This window comes from Falco biarmicus, chromosome 4, assembly GCF_023638135.1.
Source record: "Falco biarmicus isolate bFalBia1 chromosome 4, bFalBia1.pri, whole genome shotgun sequence".
In the NCBI taxonomy this organism is placed as follows: domain Eukaryota; kingdom Metazoa; phylum Chordata; class Aves; order Falconiformes; family Falconidae; genus Falco; species Falco biarmicus.
Window position 1 is genome coordinate 36,398,740 of NC_079291.1, and position 15,868 is coordinate 36,414,607.

General features: G+C 39.7%; 1 protein-coding gene across 1 annotated transcript in view; it reads left to right on the forward strand.

Annotated features, from left to right (window-relative positions):
• The window catches only part of CALCR (calcitonin receptor), a 77,928-nt gene that overhangs the window by 19,019 nt on the left and 43,041 nt on the right, over positions 1–15,868 (forward strand). The window contains exons 4-6 of the mRNA XM_056338706.1: positions 2,194–2,306; positions 6,529–6,620; positions 13,006–13,132. Of these exons, the coding sequence (XP_056194681.1) occupies positions 2,194–2,306; positions 6,529–6,620; positions 13,006–13,132 (332 nt within the window). The remainder of the gene's footprint in view (positions 1–2,193; positions 2,307–6,528; positions 6,621–13,005; positions 13,133–15,868) is intronic.

The window sequence follows — 15,868 nt, forward strand, 5'->3', positions numbered from 1 at the left end:
TTCTTCAAAGTTTACTGGATTCTTCTGGTTAGCCTAAAAACCAACACATGCCCACATGCACAATCCCACACCTGCTACTGGGCCACAGTACAACAGTGGTTGGGTTACAAACCGACAGCTTTATTTTTGTATAGATTCTTAGATTTACGAGAAATGTTTGACCTGTTTGAGTCACTGGGATGAACATTAGGGAGGCTTATCCCCCAGTCCCGTATTCTGACAATGCCACAGCAAGGAATCCATGGGCCATGGCTGCTTCCAAACTAGGATCAGTTGTGTGTGTCTGGCTTCAAGGAAAAGTATGAGGCAACAGCTTTGTCTCCAACTTACAGAGGCCGCGTTAAACTTCAGCAGAGTGCCTACCTAGGCACTGAAGTACTGAGATGATAGATGATACTACCATTATACTCTATAGCATATTAACAAAAGCTGTGTACTTTGCAGAGTGCATGGGATAGTAGGTATGATGTTTGTACACTGTGTTCCATGGTAGCGTAACCATCAATCTTTTATCTATGACTGAAAACTTTTCCAGCTTTAGATAATATCTGGCAATGAGTACAATGGGAATGTTGCTACACAGGCAGTCTGAGTTTATCTCGAAGCTGCAGTGATGAAAGGCTGAGATAACATGTACTGTTCCTCTTGGTGTTGATGCACATATTGGTTCTCAACAAGTCCCCTAAAACAATCATTTGAAACTTGCGGTAATTTCAAAAGTATGCTGTGTTCTGGAGCATTGTCTTTTTTTGTCTTTTTTTTTTTTTTTTTTTGGCAATGACACTGCATAAAGTGTATTTCTGGTCAGAGGAAGATAGTTCAATCTATGCAATCCTTACCTGCCAATATGGTCAATTGCTTTCTTTAGGTGTATAGAGGGAATATGTATCTTCCAAATTAATAGAATTATTAATGATCAGAGCTGATTAAGAAAAATAAATGCAAATGTTGACCACAAAAAATGAAAATGTGTATGTTCAAATGGTAATTGACACTGCAGAAGTGTATGCTGCTAATGCTGATAACCTATGAGTAAAACCAGCAAAATTATAAAGCTAGAATAGGCAAAGGAAAGTCAGGGTAGAATTTTGAGACTACTTTAAAAGTCAGACTTGAAAAACTGTGGTTTTCATAAATAAACAGCTGTGTCACTAAGAAAATATCAGATAATTTAAGTTTATGATCTTACCCTGCTGCTGTTGCTCAGGCAGTATCAGTGACGCCCGCGTGGCTAACGCTGGAGGGAAGGCTGAAGGAACTAGTCCCAGACTTGACAGACGATGAGGAGTGACTGTCTGCGCCTCAGCCTCCAGGGTTTTCCAGGCAGAAATGTGTGGCTCCAGGCATCCCTCAGAGCCATGCGGTGCTGAAGCTGCAACCATCCCCTGCCACAGGGAAAGGGCACATGGGAAAGAGCACAAGCCAGAAGGGTTATCCATACGGCAGGGCTTTTGGGAAGGATGCCAGAGCCACCTGTGGCGCAGGAGCAGGCACTGGAGACACAGGGAGAAGCCAAACACACATCAAATTATTTAGAGAACTCGGCAGCCATTTCAATTAAACTGGACACTTGGCACCTGTGCCAAAATGTTTGCGAGGCTGCTTCTTCCTATGCCTGCACGCTTTGTAACCTTGGAGGAAATTGAGCAGTGCTGCTGCTCGCTCCTGGTGGGATTTAGCTGGCACGGAGGCTGGGCAGGACTCTTCCATCCCTCTGCATATACGCAGCATGGGTGGCAGGACTGTCAGCATCTCCAGTACACAGGCTCTGTATTAAATAGTATTTTTAATTAATTATTTCCCTTGATACCTGAAACCCTGCACACTTCTTTCAAGTTCAGCATCAGGGCCTGAATTTACTTTCTCTCCTGTAAACAGCTTTCAACAGCCTCTTTAATGGGATTATTATCATATATATAATTGCATCTGAATGAAGGCTGGGTATATATACTCTACTGCATTCATTCAAGGCAAAAGGAGGCAAATGAACAACAAGTATACCACCAGATAAATCTCTGAGGAAAAAAGACAACAAAACAAAACTCAGCAAAATATATATTATTTGCCCAAGTTGAAAATCCTTTGGGTTTTGTTACGCAGATTTTATTTCCAAACACATAAATTCTTTCAAATGGATTTTTCAATGTGTAACATGCACATGGTAAAATAACTATTATTGCAATTTATCATCAGAGAGGGCTTCAAAATACTGTGATGAAACTGGAAACTGGTTCCGCCATCCTGAGAGCAACCGAACGTGGTCCAACTATACCCTGTGCAACTCTTTCACCTCTGAAAAACTGAAGGTATGCTACAGTTACAAAGGCAGTGGTTGGCTGGGAATGCGTTTGGGCTGGGCTAGTAGTAAGGCACCTATGAAAGAGATCAGAATAGTCCTCATCTTTCAGTTTTATTTGTTGCACAATAATTTAATAGCATTGTCCTCATGATTTTAGCTTATTAAAAGTATTTGATGAGTGTTCAAACCTAAGTGTATGTTTGCTGCGGGGTGGATAATTTAGTAGCAATTCATATGACAAGTTTTGCAGTATTTTTCAAATGCATTTTAAAATTCCTATTATTTTCCCTGATTATCCAATAGTTATAAAATGATCCTTTAGAATATCAATTTTTCTTTCTGTAACAAGGATCTTCCAAGGTGTTGATGTCTTATCTGCAGGGCTAGAAATATTAAAATAAGTTTAAATCATTTTTCTTAAGCAAAGAATATCACTCTGTACTCACTCCCTTTAAGAAGTAATATTTATGAAGGTGCTATTAATCCAGAAAATCCAACAAGCCTGAACGCATTTAACAGTTTGACTGAAGTCATTGAGACTATTTACGGTAACAAATTAAGTATTTGTCTCAGTATTTCCAAAATCAAATTGCTAAGCTGGAAGAGGAGATCTAAATATAAGAGCACCAAAAGAAACAAGGAGAGAGAAATCTGAGAAAAGCTTAAAAAAATTGTTAGGGAAGCTCATGAAAATAAATACATTTCTCAAATGTGAGTGGAGCTCCAGGAAAATCTGAGTACAGATTTGTGACAGAATAATTTGTGGCTATTCAGAATTGTGGAAGGAAAAGAGTCAAAAAGTGATTTGATTTTACGTTTGTGTTGGAGGATCATTTTTAATGCAGCCAAAAAGCAGTATATGATTATATTTAGTAATGATCCAGCCCAAAGGGCCTTGGAAAAGTCTGCTGCACTGGCAGGAGGTAAATTCTAAAAGTTTTTGCAGCATGAGGAGCCATCATGGTAAAACGAGACTCACCTATGTGACAAAGAGAGAATAATAGTAACAATCTGAGCTCACAGAGGCATTAAATAGAAGCACCATAAAAATACAATTTTCCAGATGTTGGCGCATGTAGGGAGGCAAAAAATATAGTTCTATTACCTATTATCTGTGCCTTCCAGAATAATGATTTTGAACATAATTCAAGCAAAGTGTAGATAGAACACAAAGGAAAAGTATGCGTACATTGAGATTCTTCGGGGGGGGGGGAAGAAAGATGGGAAACGCAGAAAGAATCTGCCTTTACAGAAATGCCAAGTTAGTTTATGACCATTAATCCAAGTCTTCAAAAACAGGAGTATTCTTCATTTGCAGACTATTTCCATGTACCTATGGCTAATATAATTAACTGAGTAGGATGTATTCCTATTAGAGAATTCTCTTTCCTCAAATGAAGAATTCTAGGAGAACAAATAAGAACAGTTAAGTGTTTCTTTTAGAAGTTTTGTAAGCCCAGGATGACAAAATCTGCATAAACTGTAAATTTGGTCAGCATGTTGCAAGACCTGTACACCAGAAGGAGCATGATAGGTGGCCAGTTCAAGGAGTGCAGTAATTAACAAAATAATTCATTATTTGTTTGAAGTTAACTGAAAATACCAACATGCTATACTTTTGAGACAGATCACTCAAAGAAAAATAATATTGCAGCCGGTTCTTGAAAAGGTGGTGATGGACCATATGCTTTGTTAGCTGACAGGTCGGTCCATTCTGAACTATCTTCACTGTTATATTTGGAAAGCTTTTTTTCAGGAGTTACCATAGTAAAGTTTACATGGAGTAATCAAAAATGCTTTTGCCCAGTCCCAGATATACAGTTAAACTGATTTAAGAGTTGTGTGCTGAAAGTTGGATAGTTTGAATAACCAAGAGTCCTCGGGGTGCACGTAGACTTGCGTGTAGCCGTCTGGAAGCCTTTCCTGCTTCCAGCTGTTTCAGGCTAAGGGTTCTATAACGACAGGCAGCAAAACAACATAGTTTTGAACACTTCATCTGTAAATTAAATTCAGGCTTAAAAATTATATCGATCTAATATAATTTAAAAGCATAGCCACCCCTTAGTATAGAGTAGACGAAATGTCATATGCACATAGGTATAAACCTCTCTCACTCCTCTGTTTCAGAAAGTTGTCTCATCTCTGCCCTCTCTGGGGTTGCTGGTGCTCTCAGAACAAGTTGTTAAGCATTTGCGCTCACTAGCGATGTAGTGGTTAGCATTTGCAAAGGAAAACTAGGAGACCTAGGGTATTTGCAGTTAATATGCATAGATTTCCGTAACCTGGTGAATGATATTTACACTCAGATCATGGCGGTTCTACATGGTCAGGACAGTGTAAATGTGGCTTTGGTTTAAATCTGAATCAGGCCACTGCCACCTAGGCTAATGAAAGCAGGAACTGATTCCAAAGTTGTAAAATGACTGAAGAACAAACTAGATAAGAAGAGGTGCACATTTCCTAAGAGAAATGGCTTTGTTTTCTGAATTTTATTCTTATTTATTTCCAAATGAATCTTTAAAATTACTTGGAAGCACACACACACAAAAAAAAAAATACATGAGCTGCAAAACTTAGGGCTACAGAAAGCAATTCATCTAATAATTGAAAAAAGGAAAATTGCATAACAAAAGAAAAATCAGTGAGGTAGAGCTGAAAATAAAATAAACCCAGCAGAGGAATTAAGATTATTTCTTATAGTTATTAAAATAACTCCTACTTAGTCTTTTTTTTTGGGGGGGACAGGCTGGTGCTATGTAAGCACTTTCAGAAAAGAAGGTGATGGTGAAGCCTGGCATGCCGTTTAGCCTCCCGCAGTCTTCTAACAGCTGGGTAATGCTTAAGAGCTTGGCTGAGACCAAGTATGACATTTAAATGCCACAGCGTTCTGAAGCCCAGGTGCTGTCCTACAATTTTGTTTCACTGTTGGCATAGAAAATATGGGTAGGCCTATCTTTTCACCAATACTGGTCAAACTATTAGGCCTATTTACTACTCAGAGTATAAGCCTATCGTTTCACTGATACTGGTCAAAGTGAAAGCCCAGTTATCTGTAAGACCATCTAGTTGCCCAATAGCAAGGCTCATACCAGTGTGAACCAGAATTTGTCTCAGGGTGTGCTTAGTGTGGTAGGAGTTGAGGATAATTTTCACCTCAATTACTGCTTTTGTGACTCTATAGGCCTTAATCATAAGCCCCCTATGACTTCTCTCCAGGTGGGAGAATCTCAGCATTTGTACCCACTTGTCATAACACAGCTACTCTACCTCAATTATTTTAGTTGCCTTCTTTCCAACTTTCCTAGCTCTGCCATGTCCATAAGGTGTGGAAACATCTATTTAAGATGTACAATGTAATTTTTAAATAGAAGCACAATGCTATTCTACCCTCAGTATCTTGCCTGATCATATCCAGCATTTTGTTGACTTTTTGCCTGTCGTTACACAGTAAACCAATGATTCAGAGAACTGGCCAGGATAACTCCAAGATTTTTTCCTGAGTTTTGTTTCCAGTTTGGAGTTAAGCATTGTGTAGGCAGGGTTTAGGGCGTTTGTCCCTAGGTGTATCACCCCACTTTTTTCTGTATTAAAGCTCATATGACATCTTCTTGTTCCCTCTGTCATCTGAGCCTTCTGGAGTCCCTCACTATTATCTGGAAGACCTAAGTGTCACCTGGAAACTTAGAGATTTCTCTGCGTCAGGTCACTGATGAATACATTGAGCAAAAAAACAGCCCTGATACCAGTCCTGAGGGCACCTAACCACTGACTCATCTCCAAAAGTGACCATTAAGTTTTTGCTTCCCGTTGTTTAAGCTGCTTTCAAACCATAAAAGCTTTCTCCAAATCCTGTGGCAACCTATTTTCCTTTTTTTTTTTTTTTTTTTTTTTGCATGGGAACTTGTCATGGGCTTTTTGAAAATCTGAATGTGTTTTGTCTGCTGCACTCCCCTAGAGCTTGGGAAAGTTAGTGACGCATAGTGTGAGCTGGGACCTCACCAGTTACTTCAGCGCAGCAGAAACAGATCAACTCATTGTAAGAAACACTTATCTTCAGACCATGAGTCATGCTATTTAATAGAGAGCTGATATTAACAGTATATTGAAAAAGAACCTTTAAAAGAAATACAAAATAGGAGATTGATTTTGTAGACTCTTCTTTGATGAGAAAAAAACCCCAAGTGCCTGCAAATTGTTCATGTCTGCCTTTTCTTTTTGTTAAATTGCAGATGGCGTTCATACTTTATTATATGGCGATCGTTGGCCATGCTTTGTCTATAACATCCCTGTTGATTTCCTTGGCAATTTTCTTCTATTTCAAGTAAGTGTTTCTAACAGACACTCTCTTCTTTCCCTGAGGGATCTCAAGTGGTAACCAAAGAAAAGCTTGGAAGGGGACATGGCAGTGAGAAGCAGCTCTTCTGAGGGTTTTTTTTCTATAATTCTGGTAAAAAAGTCTCAGCACAGGGTCCTCATGCCCATGGGATGTCTCCCAGTGGTGTGTAGTCAAGATCATGCTGTTATATTTGTCAAGACTGGTGTAAAAGTGCAACCCATAGGGAAATGGTGTAGCTGAGGATGTCGTAAGGCCCTTCATTTACCAGTTGCCTGTTGTTTCTTGAAGGGCATGTCCAGCCCCTGGCAGATGCAGTGACTGCACCGGGCAGTGGCTTGGAGCCCCCGGCTCCTGAAGAACAGGGATACATCCATTTGATGCACAAGGACTGATCTATTGACTTGAGTAGGTGTTCACAGGGCTCAGCACTGAGTGAATCTGACATTAGCATATAGCCTGTCGTCATAAAAGGAAAACCACTGATGTGCTGTATCAGAACTTTAAAGGCGGCTAAATTAATATTCACTGAAAGCATTGCAGCTAATATATGGAAACTTAACTACAGCGTTTAAATCTTGTCCTTTAGTGAACCTGTCTGCAGTGAAGGAGCAGAGGGAGCTCAGATTTGCTGTCAGACATGTAGTCACAACTTCAGTTACAATCAGTAGTGAAGCGCTGTCTGGGAACAGCCTTCAGTTTTCAGCTCAGGAAAATGGTAAGCACTAGAAGACATCAAAGGCACTGGGGAAAATACTCAAGAATAAACAATGGACAAGATCCTGAGCTATTGTACATCCAGAGCTATGACGACTTGCATAAGCTATATTCTTCTAGCTCTTAAGCAATCTTTTTAAGGTATTTCACCTTCACAACATTACTATAGCCTGCAAACTTCCCAGACTGATAGCACACTCAGAAATCAGGGTTGTAATGTACATTCACAGGTACTTTGATGAAACAGAATGGTACATCCAGTATAATGACCCAAATGGGACGGTACCTTGCTAATTTTCAGCCAGGCTGCATCCGTTACTTGTAATCAGATAGCCAGACCATCAGTTCGTGAACAGAGACAGGGAAATGCTCACCGTCAATAGAGTATGTCTGGACATAACTGCAAGGTAGTCTAAAAGGCCAAGTAAAGTTTTCTGACTTTATGTGGATAAAGACTTCCAAGGATACAAACAAGTATTCCCTACACTGCATGCTGGGAAATAGAGTAGTATAAGAAACAATGACAACCGCTTCTGAATAAGTAGCACACTTGGTTGTAACCTGATGGACTTTTATTGCCAAAAGCCTTACCTTATTTGAGAATACAGAAAAAAAGACCCAGGTCTTCAAAGAATGCAGTATTATTTGAGGAATCAAGAATACAAAGGAAAGGGGACTCAAAAATATTTTTTTTTCTTCACAAGCTTCTTTACAGAGTTTAAGAAAGAACAGTTGCACAATAATGGCAACTTGTAATAATTAGAAGTCCATCACTGTTGTCATTGTAAAAGCATACTGTTTCAAGATTGTAATTTAGCTTACAAGAAAGTATTTCAAGGTAAAATTATTCCAGAACACAAATAGGCCTGTGTGGGAGCATTAGTAAGCTTCTTTCTACATGAATGTCAACAGATTTGAGCCCTTGGTGAGCATCCAAAATACACTTTTTTGTTTCTTTATCATCATCCTCATAGAAAGATACATTATATTCTTTTGCGTATTCATCAGTCTATTTCAGAAGCTCAAAGACATATTTGCAATCCAGAAGCACAGGATACTTCTAGGGATTAATTATCTTTCCAGCAGACAGATCAAGAGCATGACTTTTGTATACAGTCAGAATTTATCATTTTTTTTATTTGGTAGATGTTTCCAGAAAAATGGAAGCCAAAAATAAGCCCTCAAATCTCCCAACTCAAATTTAAAAAATACATCAGATGCATTTTTTTCAGATCTTAGTTACCAAAAGAGTAACTGTGAATTATGAGCAGGTTCTAAATTAATCCATTTCCACTCATGAAGTATATATCAAATCACGAATGTATTATCTGCCTTATTTTCAAAAAGACCAGGATTCATTCTCCATAGAACCTTTATTTTCCAAAGCAGTTTTTCACACTGAGATTTCCAAGTCTGAGAAGGGAAAAATTGGTCATTTTTCCCATTCATTTATCTTGCAGGCTTAACTCAAACAGAAGTATTTCTGTAAACATCCAGCTATTCCTTTTTGTCACCTGTAAGGCCATGGAATAGTAATGAAATATACCCAGTGCATTTTCTATCATGATCATTTAGTTTTAAACATTTACTATGAATCTTTTAGTACAGAGTTTTTACGTGTCTAAATTAACTGGCATTTGTTAAGTGTCTTGGAATTGATAGATGTAATGTTCTGCAGCACAGGTGAAAAACTTACATGCAATGTGACAAACTATACATGCTGGTTTGTGAGATACCATCAACTAAATTATCTGAGTTTCTGAAATCTGTTTTTTTGGCCAGAAATACACATTTGAAGATTTGTAGAATCCATCAGCACATAGCAAACAAAATTCCAGCTTACATGTGCATAGTAACTGTATAAATTTGGGGATAAAAAGAACCCTTTGCGGAACCCCCACCTCTAGAGCACAAGGGATGGTTGCCTTGCTCTAAAAATCTGCATTTAAAGGTGCTCTACAAAAGCCCAGATACCTTGTGCCAGTGCTTACATCAGTCCTAGCCTCAGAGTCCCTGTATTATTTAATGGGAATCTTACATGAGGCACCTTAGCCAATTTCTGGTCCCGGTTTTGATCTATATGTACTACATATCTATGGATATCTTTAGGTTGTGTGCCTTCTAATAGTGATTTTCTTAGTAACGTTATGCAAAGCTTCCCGCCTGGTTACATCATCTGCTGCTGGTCCCTGGAAAAGTACGCCATGGATGAGGGTATCCATGTAGGCTGGAAAAGGATATGCTTAGTAAGTTGAGAAGGCAGAATAAGCTAGCACAGACCTTAGAGCTGTACGAGGAGATGTCTGTGCCTCAACTGTCAGACAGGAAGGGTAGTACAAGAAGCAGCCCTCAACATCACCACGACCAAGAGTGAGTCTAGGAAACATAGGAAAATGAAATGGTTGGACTTTGCATAGACTGTAAGAATCTGTAAGACTACAGGCTCAGAATAGGTGGATCCAAAGTACTGGTTGTGAATTCTGCTGATTTCTGGAGAGGCAATTCGATAAGTGACTGTGATAACATGCAGTAATCAGATACAGAGATAGATAGAATCTCTGCCCAATGAACTGATAAATTTCCTCCCTGTCTAGGTAAAGATAAAGAGCACCAAACCATAGCCACAGTAATGCTTTAAGAAAACTGGAAAGGGCACAGTTTAATCTGATTTGGAATCTTATACCCCAGCTTCTGAGTTCTTTGGGACAGCAAAGACAGGATCTGGTTAAATTAGCTGCCCAAAATGGACCAGGAATATGATTCCTTGCAGCGAGCGAGGCAGGATGAGGCTGACTCACTCTTAGCTCTGAGTCATGGACGACACACAATCCTGACCGATCCCAGGCTACCCTGAAACACTCATCTGCACCAGCCTTCCAGACAGTAACACACCTCCTCCTCTCTTTCCTCCTCCACTTCTCCTTCCCCTTCCATGACTAATCCATGAGACAAAGGTTACAGGCAGAAGTAGAGAAAGGAATTAAAACAAGTGCTACAAAATGGGAAGACAAAGAAGAAACCAAACTAGGATCATAAGAAAGTCAGAATAAAGCTGTATGGGAGCAGCGTTCATGTTACGTTCAGTTGTGTTCTATCACCTGGCTATGACAGCAATGGATTATTTGACCTTCAACAGAAGGCAAGCTGTCAATTGGATGGCAAGAGGTCTTTCAGTACTATGTAATAGCCTTTGACTGTAGGGGCAGCAACAGCTTGCAGAAGTTGCTGTTTTCCACATACAAGTCTTTCCTGGCAGAGATTTATTTTCCTTTCAGTTTGGAGTATCAAGATTCATAATGATATGGCATCACAGATGTTGCAGTACTTTCAGAAGGGAATACTGAATCAGTAGCAATGAACATCACTAAGCAAATACTAATTCATAACAGGAGACAGAGTATTCATAGAGTGTCACAGTTACATAACTCATCACATTATTGCAATATTTTTATAATTGCAAACTGAAGCCCCATTATCTTATATGATAAAACACAAAAGAAAAAAGGGACTGAACTCCAAACCATTTCCAATTGAATTATTAAAGCAAAAACATTTGTATAAAGACAGATGGGTAGTACAATAAGTCTAGATTTGCCAGAATAATAGATGGTGTGCTGTGAATGCACCTGCAGTTTAATTGTTGCCAGGGCTTTTAAAGGGAGTTGAAGAAGGATGATGGGTAGAAGGATAATTTATGGAAGTTTGTAGGGAGTTTTCCCCAGGGGCAAGGGAGGGCGTGGTAGAAAGCATGAGGATAATTTAAAACTAAGTAAGTGGGTAAAGATAGAAAATAACTGGCTGGGGGTGAAAATTAGTATTCTTGGTGTTTGTGAATGAGAAGAAATCACAGATCACAGATTCACAGTGCAGATCTCTGAAGAAAATAATGCTAAAAGCTTCTTGGAAGTCAAAATATCCTAGATGCAATAAAGGAGTGGAGACAGGAACTCAAAAGTAAGAGTGACTGTGAGTAGATAGGAGAACCTATCTCTGTCAAAGGAAATGTAGATGAAGAATAAATGTGAAACACAGGGGAACCACAAGAAACGTAGGAGACTCTGAAACTCTTAAGACACAATTGATAGAGGCATAGAGACACAAAAAACTTCACAAGTTTTAGACGGGGATAACTGGCTTTGTGAGGCCTTCTTGCGTACTGTTTAATGAAGCAGAGCAGGGAGCATACAGAAAGATGGGTGGGGGGTAACAAGGAGCCTTCAAAAACACCACGAAGGAATGATGAAAAAGTTAGGAAGAGGGCTGGGAAGAATGCTAAGAAAGGTCAGAGAAGGAGTAGATTACAGATGATTGTAAAAACCAGCAGAGGATGAATCAAGGGGTTTGGTTTTGCCAAAATATACTCCTCTTGGTGTGGACCAAGTCAGGCAGGTGCTGGTACCATTTTGATGGCAAAACTGTGGGTATGGAAGTATTTGCTTAATGATCCATACTGGTCTTTAACATGAAAGCTGGAGTCAAGGGAAAAAGGTGAGGAATACTGAGAGGAGAGGAAGAGAGCAATGCAGGAGTAAAACTAAGAGGAAGACAGGAGCCTAAAAAAGGAAAATAAATAAACAAGGAAAATAAGCAGAAAAGAGTTCATTTTGTTAGATGAACTCTGTTTTTAAAGAAAGTGCATTTTGTGTTGACCTCTACATGCAGGGCATCAGAAAGTCACAGCCTGTGCTCCGTTGCAGACTGCAAGAGACTCCTAGTGCCAAGAGGGAAGCTTACCTCAGTGAGACAGTGATACTTGCTCTTCTTGGCTCTTTTTTACCTGGCAGTTTTGCCTGCTTGCTCTCAGTGACCAATGAATACAGACATCACAGCATTATCTAACAACTCCATGATTACCTTCCTGCAATCACCTCCTGCCAGTCCTGGGCTGTGCTCGGGGCATGGAGCACTGCAGGGGAATTGCTCTTTTCTTCAGGGGTAGCCCAGGAGGTGGCATAAGGGTTTGGGCGTGAGTTAGGAAGGGGAGACAGTTCAGGTCTGAAACTGCAGTCGCGATTGGGTTTCACAAGAATTCTGTGAACTTCTGCTACCCACAATAGCAGAAATCCTCCTCTCCCCAAAATCAGTCATTCAGAAAAAATTACTGCTCCTTCTGAGCATGAAAACAACCTCTTCTGGTCTGGGATCTCAGCTGGAGTTGGAAACATGCAGGATACCAACCCAAATCCCCCTGTAATTTAAGGAGATTCCTGTGCAAAGTTCCCATCCTGTCTCACCACTAATTCCTAAAGTAGCAAATAATTTTCATCTGAGTATTTGGGAAATTGAGTCTCCAGGGAACAGTTACTTATAAAGCAGTATTCCTGATGTTCATTACTTGCATCATGCTCATCTAATGATTCTCAGGGTTCTGCTTCACCACTTATTATCTCAATTACCATGAAATGAAGAAAGGCAGCAAGGGCTGAGAATGTAGATGGATGGCTCTTTACAACATGGCCTAAAAAGCATGTGGTGCTAAACAGGTGTAAAAACAAACCCAAAAATTTGTCAGAGGTTATGGCCACAATGCAAGGCATGTATTTTCCGATTACGCCTGGCCAAAAGGCATTCTTGAGAGACTGTTGCCAGAAAAAGCTTGTTAAAGTGACATCAGAAGAAAAATACTACTTTACAACGTGTGCTACATATTTTTCAGGAGCCTCAGCTGTCAAAGGATAACACTGCATAAGAATTTGTTTTTTTCTTACGTGCTGAACTCCGTGTTTACAATTGCCCACCTCATTGCTGTCGTGCCTAACCCGAGCCTTGTAAAAAAAGATCCTGTAAGTACTGCATGACTCCTCTCCATCTTAACACCCAAGTAAAATTACAACAGCCATGTCAAAACCAGACATTCCCATTCATCAGTTCATGATAGCCATCTGGTACAATGTGCATGGAAAGTGCAGATTCTGGGAGTTTCACTCAATTTGCTCAGATCATTCACCAAGCAACAAAAATCTCTGAACCTGATACAAGAAGGAGAAGCCTCAGACTTGCTTCAGCCAGCCCATCCATACAAACACGTGTCAGATCCCCGGTGTTCTCAGAACTACCTACCTGACACTTCCCAACAAAACTCCTGAAGGGACAGATGCCCTTGGTGGCTGCCTGCCCTTTGACACAAGCACACATGCTGGGGAGGGGCAGGTATTGAGAGAGAGACAACTTTTTTCAGATCAGTTTGCTGGATTTTTTTTCTTGGGAGGTAGTAAATCAAAGCAATAGCTTGCTTCACTGCTCTTAGTGCTACAAATTGTGCCAGCCCCTCAGCTGATAAATATGTATGGCAGATCTCAGCCACCCAGCTCCGATCTTGCTCTCGAACAGAGCAATCACATTGTGCTCACTGTCGTTACAGCAGCCCCAGCTGATGGGAAATTAATGTAAGCTTGGGAATCTCTCAAGTTATGTCACAACACTGATCAGCTTGTCTTCTAATAAGGTCGTTCAATTATGGTTCAACCATTTATCTGCTTCTAATTTTGTGAAAGCAATTAACATTAGCACCTGATATTATTACCTGATCACATGTGTGTCTCAAACGTGTGCTGGTTAAGTAAGCTGATTAAAGCAGGAAATATATAGACTAAAGAAAACATCAGCAGTCCCAGAGACCATCTGGGGATTAAAAAATAGAAAAGCAGAATAATAATTGAAAAATCACACATTTTGTTTCTCCTTACCACATAGCATCATACTTATGTAGCCTGTGCAAAAGATGCAATGAAAATGCACTTGGTATTTGAAGATAAAAAGCTGGCAGGTTATATCAGGCACCTAAATTGAAGCAAGATCATTCCCTCAGGATTAAGAATGATATTTCCTGACAGCAGAAGTAAATTATCTGAAGTGCTTTAAACTAAAAGTTGAGGCTGTGGCAAGGACTCTTACGCTCAAAGATTTCATTAAAAAAAATGTATCTCCTGCCTTTGAGCTGGATCTTTATTTGGAATGAAATCTTGACCCCAGTGAGGCCAGTGACAAAGCTCACAGAAGATTCTGTAGAGCCAGGTAGCCCCAGGACAGGTACCAGCATGCTGAGCATCACCCAGTGAATATGACAGCCTCTGTTGCTATGGCAACAGAGAGTATAGAAGTGACATAAGTGGCTACCTTGGGAGGCCATGGAGCCCCAGAGCAGTGGTTCCTGTCTGCAGTCAGCTTTTAGGTCTCCAGCTGGAATATGAAGAGGACCCTTAGCGCTAAATACAGTCATGGAAATTGCCCAGGCACTGTCCTTCCTCTGATGTTACCGAACATAGCTGTGCTAGCAAACCTGGCTGCAGCTAGTTAGCTAAGCGCATGCTTTGGTGAACAAAGCCCTTGTTTTGCACTTCTTCCAAATGAAATTTGCATGTCTTTGACTCAGCAGTGAACTGCTGTCTAGAGGAGAGGTAAAAAACTTGGGGCCAGAATACTTGGGGTCTCCCATTTTTTTTCTGCAGTCAAGTGCAGGATGAGGGTACACTCACCGCTTGATCTTGCCTAACATTCTAGATTTCACCTTCAGAAAAAAAGAAGGTGATGTGACCTGTTAACATGTTCAAAGTCTCCCAGCATTACTGGAAAGTGTATTCTGTTATTTTAGTAACATAATAAACTTGTAAATACATGTTTGGGAAAAGAAAATTAACAGCCAGGGGCACATATTTAACACATGATGACATTACGTATAGTCTTCATATGAGCATATGAAGAATTAAAGGATTTGTGTTAAAAATTTACTTATTCTACCAAGTAGATTCCCATAATATTTTTATTTTAATGCTTATTAACAGAGCAAGTAAAGGCTTCATAACTTGGTTTTTTCTACCCCTACTGCACCCTCTGTTTTATTAAGTCCATTTTAAGACAACTACTTCTGGCTTCTTGTAGTTTGCTGCGTTTATCCACTTCCCACCTGTGCATCTTCTGAGCTTGACAGGCTCATGTGTATGTGGCTCCTGCCTTCAATAAATACAGAAATACTGAGTTGTGTAGAAAGAATTTCAAAGAGTCACAGATAGCCCTTATGTGATGGCCATATACAGAGATGAAGCTGGTATTTATTCTGCAAAATAATAAATGTGTTTCCATCCCAATAGCTCCCACCTTTTTTTCCTTCCTAAAGTTTTATAATAGACTTTAAATATGCAATACCATGGGAAAATACTTACAGTCTTATAAGGATATCAACAAATCCATATAATTTTGAAAGAAAAATGTTCTGTTAAACAACAACGAGAAAAGGCAGGAAAAGCAAGAGAGGAAATTCATCCCTAACACCAAGACACCCACATTCTCCTTGTGATCCAGACAGAAAAGATGTGAGACAATCCAAAGCATCGTTTACATGAGAGGCTGTACTGCATCCTTACTCACAGTTTGCTGTACAGAGTTAAACCCTTTGATGATGATTCTGCTCATGTAAAGTGGTAAGTCAAGTTACTTTATATATCTTAATTTGCTTTTTTACCTCATTTTTTACTGCTTTCTGGTTATGTAATTTTTTTTTTCCTCTCTCTTTCTTTTGGATT